The 12941-nt window shown below is 40.2% G+C and overlaps 1 protein-coding gene across 4 annotated transcripts in view; it reads right to left on the reverse strand.

The window, feature by feature from the left end:
• Nucleotides 1–12941, reverse strand: part of brwd1 (bromodomain and WD repeat domain containing 1) — a 32829-nt gene that overhangs the window by 12135 nt on the left and 7753 nt on the right. For 2 of the 4 annotated variants that reach the window (XM_079885908.1, XM_079885906.1), the window contains 18 exons: nucleotides 12063–12164; nucleotides 11819–11972; nucleotides 11581–11715; nucleotides 10534–10662; nucleotides 10176–10401; nucleotides 9028–9213; nucleotides 8718–8901; nucleotides 4601–4691; nucleotides 4371–4511; nucleotides 4211–4284; nucleotides 3451–3673; nucleotides 2486–2602; nucleotides 2299–2406; nucleotides 1293–1417; nucleotides 884–966; nucleotides 682–793; nucleotides 546–607; nucleotides 178–329 (listed from right to left, as the gene is read on the reverse strand). In XM_079885908.1, coding sequence (XP_079742034.1) covers nucleotides 178–329; nucleotides 546–607; nucleotides 682–793; nucleotides 884–966; nucleotides 1293–1417; nucleotides 2299–2406; nucleotides 2486–2602; nucleotides 3451–3673; nucleotides 4211–4284; nucleotides 4371–4511; nucleotides 4601–4691; nucleotides 8718–8901; nucleotides 9028–9213; nucleotides 10176–10401; nucleotides 10534–10662; nucleotides 11581–11715; nucleotides 11819–11972; nucleotides 12063–12164 — 2404 coding nt within the window. Of the gene's footprint in view, nucleotides 1–173; nucleotides 330–545; nucleotides 608–681; nucleotides 794–883; nucleotides 967–1292; nucleotides 1418–2298; nucleotides 2407–2485; nucleotides 2603–3450; nucleotides 3674–4210; nucleotides 4285–4370; nucleotides 4512–4600; nucleotides 4692–8717; nucleotides 8902–9027; nucleotides 9214–10175; nucleotides 10402–10533; nucleotides 10663–11580; nucleotides 11716–11818; nucleotides 11973–12062; nucleotides 12165–12941 lie in introns of all 4 variants that reach the window. The other 2 variants (XM_079885909.1, XM_079885907.1) reach the window with 1 other exon arrangement.

A 12941-nucleotide genomic window follows, 5' to 3' on the forward strand; every position in this document is an offset into this window, starting at 1 on the left:
AACAGAGTCCGACAGTCCACAACCAAGACAAAAGTTCTTCCGCAAAATGCATGCAGTTTTGTTTGTTTTTTAACCGCTAGCGGAACAAAAGTAACATAGTGTACCTTTAAAGAAATGGCCCAAAATTGATAAAGATAATGTAAAGAATAGGATAACTGCAAAATCAAACGCACCCACAGTCACAAGCTGTTCTATGCCTGCAATGATGCGTGCGCTCTCTTGGTCTCGACCCCTGTCCCCCCATTCACCCCCCTGAGGTTTATAGAGGATATCGATCATCTCCTCATCCGTCACTGGCACCCCCGCACCATCCGACTCCGGCTGTTCAGCTGCAGCACGGAAACAATCAATTCAATAAACAGACCATTTGCTTTATTAAAACACAATAACAAATGACCTTTCTGTTAGAAATGCAGGAGTACTCAAACAAACAAACCAAACAATCTGAATTTAGTGCAACGACTGCTGATTTGCAAATTATATCTGATCTGCAAAAATCCTACAGTGCATCTGGTTTAAGCTAAAGCTCAAGTGGCCAGAAGTACCGTTTTCAGGAATAGCTTCCACATCCCATGGACTCAGCTTTTCTGTCTCGCCATTGTCCCATCTGCAAAATCAGAAAGTTAAAAATCACAGCCAACGCCTAAGATCAATGCACCAGCTCCCAATAATTGAGCTTACTTGACTTTGAAGCACTGAAAATGGCTGTCGGGATACTCGGACTGATATGGTTCCTGACAAACTATGGTCCCAAACCACCAGGCGTCATCGATCACGGAGCGAAACCGATCATCTACAGAAACAGAACAGACAAGACTGAATTGATGCAGGGTACCAAAACAAACTCTCTCAACTCTATTCTCAGGTCATGCCTCATTCTTACTTGATGTCCACACTCTGCTCCGCGCCTCGTCGTAGCTTTGACGCAGCACCAGAAAATCAATTACATCCGCCATATCATGATATCTGAGGAAAAACAGCACCAGAACAAACATTTTTGCTTAAAAATCAACACCAAAAACCTGAAAGATAACTTTAATTTTATATCAGATCTTGTCCACAATGTTGGGTAGAAACTGATTACATGTAATCTGGATTACGCAATTCAGATTCAACATTTATTTTCTTCTTTTTCTTTCTATTTTTATATCAAAATGGTATTTATAAGGTATTATATTACCTAAAATGTGCAATGTTATAATTGCAATAATAACCACAATCTTCATCAGGTAATTTGTATTTAGTAATGGACTAAAATGTGCATGTAATCTACCCAGCTTGCCAGCACTTACTTTATGGAAAAGGTTCGGTCTGTTATTTTGCCTGTTCCAGGGTCAATCTGGGTCAGTTTCAGACAACATAGGGTTGGAGGGCAGACTTCATACTTGATCCCAGTTATTTTCACAAACTCTTGGTCCTGGTAAAAACATATGATTTATATTTTTCACTGCAAAACTTGCTGAAAACATTAAAGGTTAGCTGAGTTGCATGCATTTTTTTATAAAGAAATGTTCATGGTTAAATACAAGGAAATAGAACCGTAAGACACCATCTGTAGCCTGTTGTCGGTCACTACAACAAATAAATGTAGACGAATAAAAATAGCTTTGCCGCACTAGCTATGCTGCGAATTAAACTTTGCATTTGCGGAAAACATTTGCGGATAAAGCATCGTTTCCATCCCATGTGCTCAAGGGAACAAAAGCATTTACTTCATGGGAAACTGGCACAAAGTATCATTAATAGAATAACACATTTGTTGGAACAGGTGAAGTCAGTGAGACTTTCTTATATAATAAATGACTTGAAATGCAATAAACGCTGTCATGTTATCTTGCGTTCGGGATGCTGGTGTTTGGGAACGCAATCATGCAAGACAGTTCTGGCTTGGTTATACCAAATCATTCTGATGAAAGACTTTGGGTCAGGCATTTCAGCACGACTAAAACAGTATTTTAGATGGTGAGATTGGTTCACATTTTATGGGCATGTTTTCTTACCGAATTAAAGTTATCCATCCTAATTGAGTGCATACATTTTTAACGCATTTTATGATTTTTTTAGAGCATTTTGGCATATCCATCCAGTATAATTTTAATGCGACATCCCAACATTTGCATAAAAATGTGTGGATGGAAACATAGCTACTGACAAGTGATGCATCTAAATCTACATGTGCGCATACTGTTAAAATCAGATCAACGCAAAGTTTTACAAAGCACTTATGAATGCATCTAATAAGAACAGTTGTATAATAGTAAAAGTGTCAGTAAAATCCCAGTATTGTTTTGATCATACTCTTAACTCCATCTTCTTCCATGGCAGTCTGTCTAGGTTAATGTGGTACAGTTTTGTCCTACAGACCGTCTCCACATACGCCGCATGACCCTGACAAAAATAGATGACCTGTGAACAGAAAAAGAGACAGTGGATTTAGACATGGATCAGTTATCCTTAATACAGACGAGAGGAATGTATTCTGTACCTCGTCTCCCATTTGAGGGACGAAGGGGGACTTTCGGGGAATGACGTCAGTAATCCATGCTGGGGGACGGAACTCGTTTGAGATCTCTCTGTTAATGGATGGCCTCGGTTTTGGTGGCTAAGGATAAGAAAATTAATTGCACTGAATTTAAAATACGTTTTTCAAACCATTCTTTCATGAAGACAAAAATTAAGTGCTAGCCAACAGTAAAAATGCCTCTCCAGAATTACAACTAAGGATTTCAAAAAGTACTTCACAGTACCATGCTGATATTTCATTTTAAAGGATCAAATCAGAACTTGTAATCCTGACAGTAAAGGCCCTGATATACTTCAAGCTAAATCGAGTAACTAACTGGTGTGACGCCATTTTAAACAAAATCAGGACACAGCGAAGTTCGTTCGGAGTTTGTTTCAGGAATTCGAAAAAGTTTGCTCCGGCTGGTAACCACCTTCGTACTACCGTTGGTTCATGGTGAATACGTAATAGGTATGTGGCTCTGAGGTTTCGCCTTCTTTACATGGAAATCTTCTCCGGTTCATTTCTTCCGGTCAGAGATCCGCGAGTAAAAACATTTAAAACACCCCGGAGAGCCGCTTTATAGTAGAAAATGTTTTATTTCATGTTTAATACTGTAAAGCTGTTTGATTTAAAGTAACCTATTGTATAAAGTGGCACATAAATAAATGTGACATGACTTGACTGGAGAGCAGAATCTGATGCTTTCTTAACGGCCGTTTTCTCACCGCTGTTATTTCTGTTGTGTTTATTTTGTTACTGAGAGAGGTAGCATTAATCTAAACACTGCTCTCAGAAGCACGGGCGAAGGGATGTTCGCTAACAGTATACCGCTGGTCACAAATTTCTAACTTCTTTTTGCCCCTGTGCAAAGAACGGAAAAGTACTTCGCCGTGAGTATATCAGGGCCTTACAGTAATGGATGTGCTGTATGACCCTATTGACACCTTTGGCATTTTGCTTTTGGCCTTCTTGTGCTTTCGGGGTGAAGCCATCTGCTCCTCTTCATCTAGAGTCTGGTCCTCATCCGCTGCCTCTTCGTCCTCCTCCTCCTCTTCCTCAGAGCTGCTGATCCTGCGGCTAGTCCTCCGTCGGGAGGATGGAGACGCGGACCGTCGCAAAGTTATTCCTGCATCTGCCATCCAGTCGGAATAATCACTGGAGGAGCGGCTTCAGGTACGAACAGAGAACAACGTACATCTTACCCTCATGAATATGTTAGCGATGGCAACATGAAATTAAATTACTATATGGAAGACTTATCAGTTTAAGGGTGTAGCTTATTATTTTGTCACCAGCAGGACCAAACAGAATTCCAAAAATGAGCATTTCCACGTCAACCTTCTGACCTGGTTTTGCATTCACACTGTTCCTTTGAAAGTGGACTCAGATTAATTTAATCGAGTTTCACAATATAACCAGTTACTCTTTGAAACAGTACATCTAAATGTATATGTAAGTGATAATCAACAGCTAGCTGTGCATTGATTTTTTTTCAATTAGATGTCATAACATCAATGTTTTTTTTTGAGTATGAATAAAAATGGCCGTGACAGGCATTCAATCTTTAAGTGAACATTTATTTTTTTATTTTTTGGATTAATTGAGGAATTATTGGAAGCAAATTTTATTGCAATTCTGCTTGGTGCCACTTGCAGATATTACACACTTCCATTTTTAAAACAATTATGGTGGCAGCAAGAGTACCTTGAACTATCACTCCTCCATTCCTCTTCATCCTCATTGGACAAATTAACATCACTGCCCTCCATTTCACTGTCCTGCACCAATAACACATAAACGCACATCATTATTGACATGTCTGATATGACAGAGTTTTAAAAAATAAAATTAACAAACGCTCAACCTCAGAAGATGCTGTCTCCTCCCCTTCCTCACACGAGTACTCGATGTACTCTTCAGCCAGACTCTCTTTACGCTGCTGGTTTTTCTGCCGTTTGCGTGACTGCGCACGTTTGAGACATGGTCCTTCCTCGTCAGAATCATCCTATGGGCAAAATCATCTCATCTTAATGACGTTCACTCGGTGTTGACATTAATAACCATAATGCAGTTCATAAGGAAGAACCACCCTACCCTGAAGCTGGCGTGGGTCACTCTTCTTTTCTTGATGTTGTAAAGGCTGACCTCCTCATCTCCCTTGGCTGTTCTGAACGACTCCTGCGCCCTAAAAGAAGAAGCCATTGCATTGTTAAACAGCTTGTCTGAATGCTCTAATAACCAGGCTTAACTTAACCACTGCCACCAAATCAACACCAATATCAGTCATTTTTATTGTCCGATAATCGACATGGAGTTGCAGCATCATGTTGTTGTTATGGGAATGCTTCCAGCGAGACCAGTGTCTAAAGCATGTGTGAAAACATGCCAATTCTATTGGCTGACAGAGGTCAGATGATTCAGCGTAGCGCATCAAGACCATAAAAGGGCACCTATGGCACCTACATGGATTATCATGTCTTCAGGGGCCGGTTTCACAAAGATAGACTTTGACTATGGCTTAGATATAGTAGATGGTCTGATTTTGATGTCTATCTGAAGTCTGACTGTTGCACAAAGCACTTAAGACTCTGACTATCTTAAGTAGGACTACACTGCAATGCATTCTGGGTAAAATAAGACACTTATCAAAACAAAAAACATGGCGGATCGAGTAAGCGCATTCAACCGCTCAGTGCAGTTTACGCCAGCGGAAAATATGTTTGTTGGAGGAGTATAACAGTTACAAGGACATTTTACTTGGGAAATTTAGCAGAGAATGTAGTAACAAGAAGAAATGTTTAAATTATGAGCCATTTTCCCCTTTCTTTTGACTGTTACCTTGGCAACCAATAGTAACAATCAGTTACATTACAAACAGAGTCTTAGACCTAAGTTAGCCTGGGGGTAAGTTGTCTAATTTTGCATTAGACTAGTCTATGAGCAAATTTTAGACTTGTCTAACACTATAGACCGGTCTAAAATAGCTTTGTGAAACCGGCCCCAGGAAGCTATTGTCTGACTTTTTTGTGTGAAAGACATTGTCTATTTTGTGTCATGTTAGAAATTGTAACATGGCAAAAAGACAGTTTAGGAGTTGTGTCCTCATTTTTAAACCAGGGACGACACACTTGAATTGTATGTGATCTATTATTAGTAGCAGAGCACACTCTGTCAGCTCTTGAGGGATCCGGCTGCCCTCATTGCGAGCGCTTCCCTTGAGAGATGGAGCCGGGCATCTCTCCGCGTGGCTCGGATGGCTCTGCAGAGGCGGTGCAGAGTCTTCGATCATGGGGACTGAAGGTTGAGTTGGCAAAGGCGGAGTTTGAGACAGGTGCTCTCGCTCTGTCCCAAAAAGGTCACTGTTTTGAAACTGGAAGCTTGCTCAGTGATCTCTTCTGATCAAAACGAGGACCTATTATTAGCTGCATCAGTTAGACTTTATTTTAAGGTGACGTAGTTACACTGTATTAACTCAGATAAGTACAGAGTAGGCTTGCTGCGATAGTCGGTGTTACCTGTGTTCATCTGCAACACCGGTTACATCACTTGGCCACCGTCGAGAAATTGAGCTTCCATAGGTATTAATTTAAAACGCACGCTCTGCGCCAGTGGACAAGCACCGGAAGCGATTTAAAAGAGTGTTGGAAGAGCTGCTTGAAGTTGTGACCCATGCAGTGGTCAAGTTGAATCTAGACTGACCAGAAGAGAGACGTGAAGTAGCTTGCAGTAAATTTAGATGAGCGCTCCTTGTAGATATGAGGCTTTAACCCTACAATGTTGAATTACTAAACTGTCGTGGGTTCACAAAAGCACGATGCTGAAGGTGGAAAGACGCTTGCAATGGAGAGGTCCATCCTTGCCATCCAGACCATGTAGAGTAACATCAGGTCTGTTTGGGAAGGCTTAAGAGGCTGTGGGGGCAGGCTGGTGGGTCACTCCACATTATGGCAGTTTTGCAGGCCTGCCAAGCTGACCTCTTAAAGGAGCTGGACAATGGTGAGGAATTAGGCTCCGAGGCAGCTGGATAACTCTACAGAGCCACAGATCTCACCATCCGCACCTCAAAAGTAGACGGCTGTTCAGTGGCTGTCCTGGTTGCCTCAAAGGTACCTCTGGCTGAACCTCTTGGAGATTAAAGAAAAAAAGGGGTTTCTGCTTAATCTCCGCTCAGAGATGCTGGCGAAGGGTGGCACCCACTCCCTTCTCAGAGGGAACCCATAAGGTTGTTAGGGCAGTCAGCACTCGGAACAGGGTTTGGCATTCCCCTCTCAACTAGTCCCGAGCTGATCTTATTCAGTCGTTCCCTGCGAACAAGTGGTTTCACGGCACAGAACAAACTGACATACCCCCTCTTTCAGGTCAAAGCAGAAACATTTATTCCACTTTGAGACTGTCTGCCGGCGAGCTGTTTCAGGGCCTTTTGACACTAGTAAGTGTCTGTTCTCAAAGAACAATGTTCTTACAAGATTGTATTGCCAACCTCGCCACCTATGTTGTTTCGGGGGTCAATCGGTCTCTAACAGATTTGTCGCACAATCTACGCTCAGCGATGCTGCCGGAGTGTCGCCAACGTAATGTAGTACCCAAAGTACCCAACTCGTTTTGTTCAGTTGTTCTCTGAAAACAAATCCTTTTAGAGCAGCGAACAGACTGTTCTCCCCTCAAAGATGTGAGGTTGATACCTCTGTTTGCACATGGCAAGATAATGGTTTTACCTGGATCCTGCAGTTCACAGACAGAGGTTTCAGGATCAATTCATTGCTCATCCACCTCATCTAAAATGCCATGCTTAGTCATGATGTTAACCACAAGCTTAGATGCTTCTGGGTTAATAACTTTTGCTCTGTAAATCTATGAATGCCTTTCACAGCTTGGTTGGGAAGATATTTTAAGAGCTATAAGCAATGCAAGAGGAGGGCCGAGGCTCTGCTTTAAGGCTCATGATGGTTTGCAACCTATATATTTCACTGAGAAGATCTTTGTAGTGCGGGGTTTGGTTCTGCCACCACTGGCCAACTATATGAATAACTTTTGCTCACTAAGTCTGTGATTGCCTTTTACAACTTGGTAAGGCCGGCATATGAAGCAGAAGGCCTATAGCCCCGCTTTCTTTGAGACCCACTGTGGTTTATCTCTCAATCTGGGAAGAGTTTCCTTGAAGTCCAGGGCTTGGTTCTGCCTCCCCCGGCCAAGTAAGTGAATGGTTTCTGCCTCGAGAGGCGATGATCTTATAGGGTCTAATAATTTGACTAAGCTTATTAGACCACTCAGACTGCTAAAGCTCAGTATACTGCTAACTCTCACTCTTTATCAGTGGATCCAGTGCTGTGGTGGGCTGGGCTTTCCTGCACACTTTTAAAACGCGACATGGTTTTTAACACTCGGCTCAGGTTCCTTTAGCTTAATAGTTTTTGCTCACCAAGTCTGTGCTTGCCTTAATTCACAGCTTGGCTGGGCAGGCATTTAATCAGTATGGCGGTGTGGGTATTAAAGTTCCCCTAGTGTCAACACCATGACAAAACATTGAAGTTCCCTTAAAAGGGAATGTCTCAGGTTATGAATGTAACCCGGTTCTCTGAGAAGGGAACGAAACATTTGTTACCGGAAAGGTTTTTAATTATTGCCCTAATGTGAAACATTTTAGGGACACAGTCAAAAGTGAAGGGACACAGTTGATATTGAGTTTTTAAAGACTCTAAGGTTAATGTGTAAATACAACATACATTTGTAAAAGAAGGCATTAAAAATGAAAAAATATGAATTTGATACTTGACAAAAGATGTGCACGTGACCTTTCCAACGTGATTACGTAATAAGTGAAGTCGTGGACACGCATCACAGCTAGTCCAAGATGAGCATGTGTGTTTAAGAAGTATATACATTTTTATGTTTTTTAGAAACTGACTGATCGTTTCGCCAGATAATTCCTCGGCTGGGATCGTGTAGAGCCTTTGAAGCTGCACTGAAACTGCAATTTGGACCTTCAACCCGTTGGTCCCCATTAAAGTCCACTATATGGAGAAAAATCCTGGAATGTTTTCCTCAAAAACCTTAATTTATTTTCGACTGAACAAAGAAAGACGAACATCTTGGATGACAAGGGGTGAGTAAATAATCAGGAAATTTTAATTCTGGAGTGAACCAATCCTTTAATGTGTACACAGATAAAAAAACTGAAGAAAATAAAATGTAATTAATAAATAAACCTCACCTGTAGCCACTTGTCGTAAGATCAGGTACCACCACCCTGCGTCTCCAGGCCTGAAGGTCCCTCTCTGTGGCCATCTGACTGCGTGGAGCATTCTGGTGCATCTGCCGAACTCCCTCTACCTGTCCGCTGCGCCGCAAACCCACGTTAGGTGGAGACTGCACCTCCATACGCTCGTTCACCGACACTGTGCAATCAAACAGCAATATTAGATGAGACTTGGTGGAGATTCAATTGCAAATCTCCTTGAACAGGTGTTGATCTAAGAGTACAATGCTGTGATTTAAATGCCAAGATTTCAATGTATAGGCACCTCTGCGGGGAGTTCCTGGCTCTAGCACACGGGCCGCAGCAGGAGCGCCACCCTCTCCCTGAACTGAAACATGTCTGTCATGATGCAGTTGAAGCTGGCGGATGGCAAAATCCAGGGCGCTGGGACGAACCTCCTCACTCTCCGCAGACTGTTGACTGATCACCTGCTCCACCACCTCACCATCACCTGAAACACGATGAAGGTCCATTTTCAAAGGTGCAAATCAGAAACGCTCAACGAAAATATATAATAGCCAAAAAAGAATTTTCGGTAACACTTTATTTTAAGCTGACAGTTACATGTTGCTATAGAAATGACAGTATATTATGCATTGAGCAAATTACAACTAAGTTACAATAAAAAATTCAGAAAATTTCAACCATATAGTAAGTACATGTAGTTAATAAAAAAAATACTCAGTACTTATTTGAGTAATTACACTGTAACATCACCTTAATATAAAATGTCACAATTTTCGGTTTTGGCGAAAATCATTGATCGAAAGGGGGACATTTAATAAGCATTTCTCTGATGGTGCGCAAGATAATAAACAGGTAAGATCAGAAAACGTTTCTTTTTTCTCAAATTAGTATTCCATGTCCCCGTCATTATTTATTCATGTGCTGAAAAGCAGTGCAAGTACTCGTTTGTCTAGGCTCAAAGCTGCTTGCTAGGAACATTTATTCTTTGCGGAAGTTTTGCATTTAATGAGCCAATAAAATATTTCGACCCAAATCAATATTTTGTGTCTAATTATTATGCTTCGCATTGGGGGTCCTGATCACCAAGTGGGGGTTTAATCTGCGATAACTGGATGGATATACATAGTCCCTCAAATCATTAAAAGGCTAATATAAAACATTAGCCTTATGTACAATTTGAATTGCTCAGTTTTTATTATTAATTTTTAAACACATTTGATTAAAACATTTTTATTGTTAAATAAACTATCTTTGGTTTCAGTTTCCAACTAATTCGGTTTGGTAAAATTTCATTTTGGTGCATCACAATTATTTTAATACAATAGAACCGGTTCTGAAACTGGTTTTTCTATGCGCCGTTTACAGTGAACCCTGTGCATGCTAAAGCAGTCAACAGTGAACTATGGATACATTACAACAATGTTATGACAACAGTAGGGAACTTACTTGTGGCGACATAACCCAGTTGAGGAACTAGATGCTCATCTGCAATGTTTTCTCTTCCTGGGACCAGTCTCTGGAATCTGGGAGGGTGAGGGTTCCCATCCACGTCCACCAGGAAGGGAGGAGGCATCAGGTGTGGGGCCTGCTGGGTCTGCTCATCCAGGACAAACCCATTTGAGTCCCGGATCAGTGGCCGATAGTCAGTGTGGAAAAACATCTGGTCTGGAAGCTACGGATCATTTTGGAGACATAAATTAAAAGATGGAGAAGTTATATTTAGGAACTTCAATTGTTTTATACTAGCCATGCAATAGACAGCAATTGATCAACTTCAGATTTCTCAACTAGAAATCATACAAACCTTTTCATAAGGCTTGGAGGTCCCAAAGCCAAAAATAACCAGATGTCCATGAGAGTCTGTCATTGCAAAGCGATGCCCATCTGGGGTGAACTTACAGTCAAACACAGCACCATGTCCTTGACCTTCAATCTACAACCCAGAAAACACACAAAAAAAATGTGTATGTCTAATAAATTAATGATAGGGCCTACAGTAATATTCTGCTATCTATCTATCTATCTATCTATCTATCTATCTATCTATCATTTATTTATTTTTTTAAATGGATCAAAATTGACAGCAAAGATAGATAAAGATTTAGAAGTTACAAAATGCTGTTCTTCTAAACTTTAAACTCTCCAAAGAGTCCTAAAAAACAATTATCACATTTTCCACATAAATATTAAGCAACACAACCATTTTCAAAATGGATAACAATCAGAAATGTTTCTTAAGCAGCAAATCATCATATCAGAATGATTTCTGAAGGATCACGTGACACTGAAGACTGGAGTAATGATGCTGAAAATTCAGCTTTACATCACAGGAATAGATTACACTTTACAATGTATTCAAATGGAAAACAGTTCTTTTAAATTATAATAATATTTCACAATATTGCCATTTTTACTGTAGTTTGATCCACTAAATGCAGCCGTGGTGAGCAGAAGAAACTTTTCAAAAACGTTTTACAAATCTGACCGACCCCAAATTTTTTGAATGGTAGTTTAAATAAAAAAATTACATACAGTTTCAATTTAATTAAATGTTACACATGTTTGAAGCTTGTTATTCTACTCTGTTTGCCGTAATGGCTATTCATCAGAATAACCATAAATACTCCTAAATGGATTACAATAAAAGTTAATTATAAATTTATTTCTCACTAAACCAGCATAACATTTGTAATACACTTGCACCGATTCAAATGAGTAGTTTTACATAGAAGTTTGTATTACATAGAAGCTGAGTGGTTATTGACTATTATGGGGCAGCCCTAGTGCACACTTGCTGTTACGGCTGTACAAGTTCTGGAAATAATACTAAAAGATCATTGGAATACTCTACCATATTAAAGTAATGCATGGTTTTAATGCCTCTGATGAGGTCCCATATGAAGACATTCCCATCATGGCCTGCAGACAGCATGATGCGAGGGTCATAGGGATGTGGCTCCAAAACATACACCTCAGCCTCGTGACCCTGTGAGAAGGGGAAGAGAGATTCATTCAGCTCTATATAGCAAAAAAAAAAAATACACTTCACCTTTAAATCTCAGGATCTGTGCAGCAGAAACTGGTCTTACTTTAAGGATATGTAGCAACTGTCCAGTGTAGGAATTCCACACTTTAAGAAGATAATTGTTGACGGCAGTAATGACTGTGTTGTCATGGCGGTCCCAGGACACCATGGTGACTTTGGGTTTGAAGAAATTTTCATCCTCTGTTAAAGGTGCAGACCTTCAGGAAACAAGGAAGAAGAAACTTCATTATCAGATCGAGTCAGCGTCAAGGAAACACTTGTTTGAGTTTTCCAGAGGTTTTCCATACCCTGGAAGAGTGGCAGACATGTTCAATAAAATGCTCTTCCATTGGTGTCTCTGATGCAGTCGCCATATACGAGCGGTGCCGTCTCGACTGCCACTCACAAACCTAAAAGAGATATCACAGAATGATAAATAAAACAGAACAAACTGAGGTAAAATGACAGTAATGCACAATAATGAATGTACAGAAATACAGGTTATATTTAACAATTTAAACAATAAGATCAATTACATTTATTTAATAAGAAACATTCAAATAAAAAACGAGCTGCATTTAAACCACATATATTGCGATCTGAAGCCCTGTAATATGCAATATAGTGCATATATTTAGCAAAAAGCCCATCTCTAGAATGATTTTTTCCAGGTAACTATCAAGCTAAGGACACTGGATGGCTTTCCTAAAGTTAATGTAACGGCACATGACTGTTTACAAGCTGTTTTATTCATGCCTTTCCGGCGGCTGAAACACTGAGCGAACTGTGTGTGCATAGATCATAAACAAGCCCAAAACCCCAATCTTGATTAAATTAGTTTATTGTTGTTATTATTTTCTATTGCTATATCTGTTACTGATACTTTTCCAGTGATATCTTTATCATCATTATTTATTGCTTTTACTATTAGTATATCTGTTATACTTTACAGCTACTCTGGTTTATATGCTTCCATTCCCACACTTACATTTACACACACACACACACACACACACACACACACACACACACACACACACACACAGGTTATCAGAATTTACTTATGTTGGATGTTAGCATGTTTGTCCTGTTTATTTTGTATTTAGCACATATATATGTGCTAAATACAAAATAAACAGGACAAACATGCTAACATCCAACAGGTGTCACAATTTGTGTTTGCATAA

This window comes from Squalius cephalus, assembly GCF_949319135.1.
Source record: "Squalius cephalus genome assembly, chromosome: 11".
NCBI classification, from domain to species: Eukaryota; Metazoa; Chordata; class Actinopteri; order Cypriniformes; family Leuciscidae; genus Squalius; species Squalius cephalus.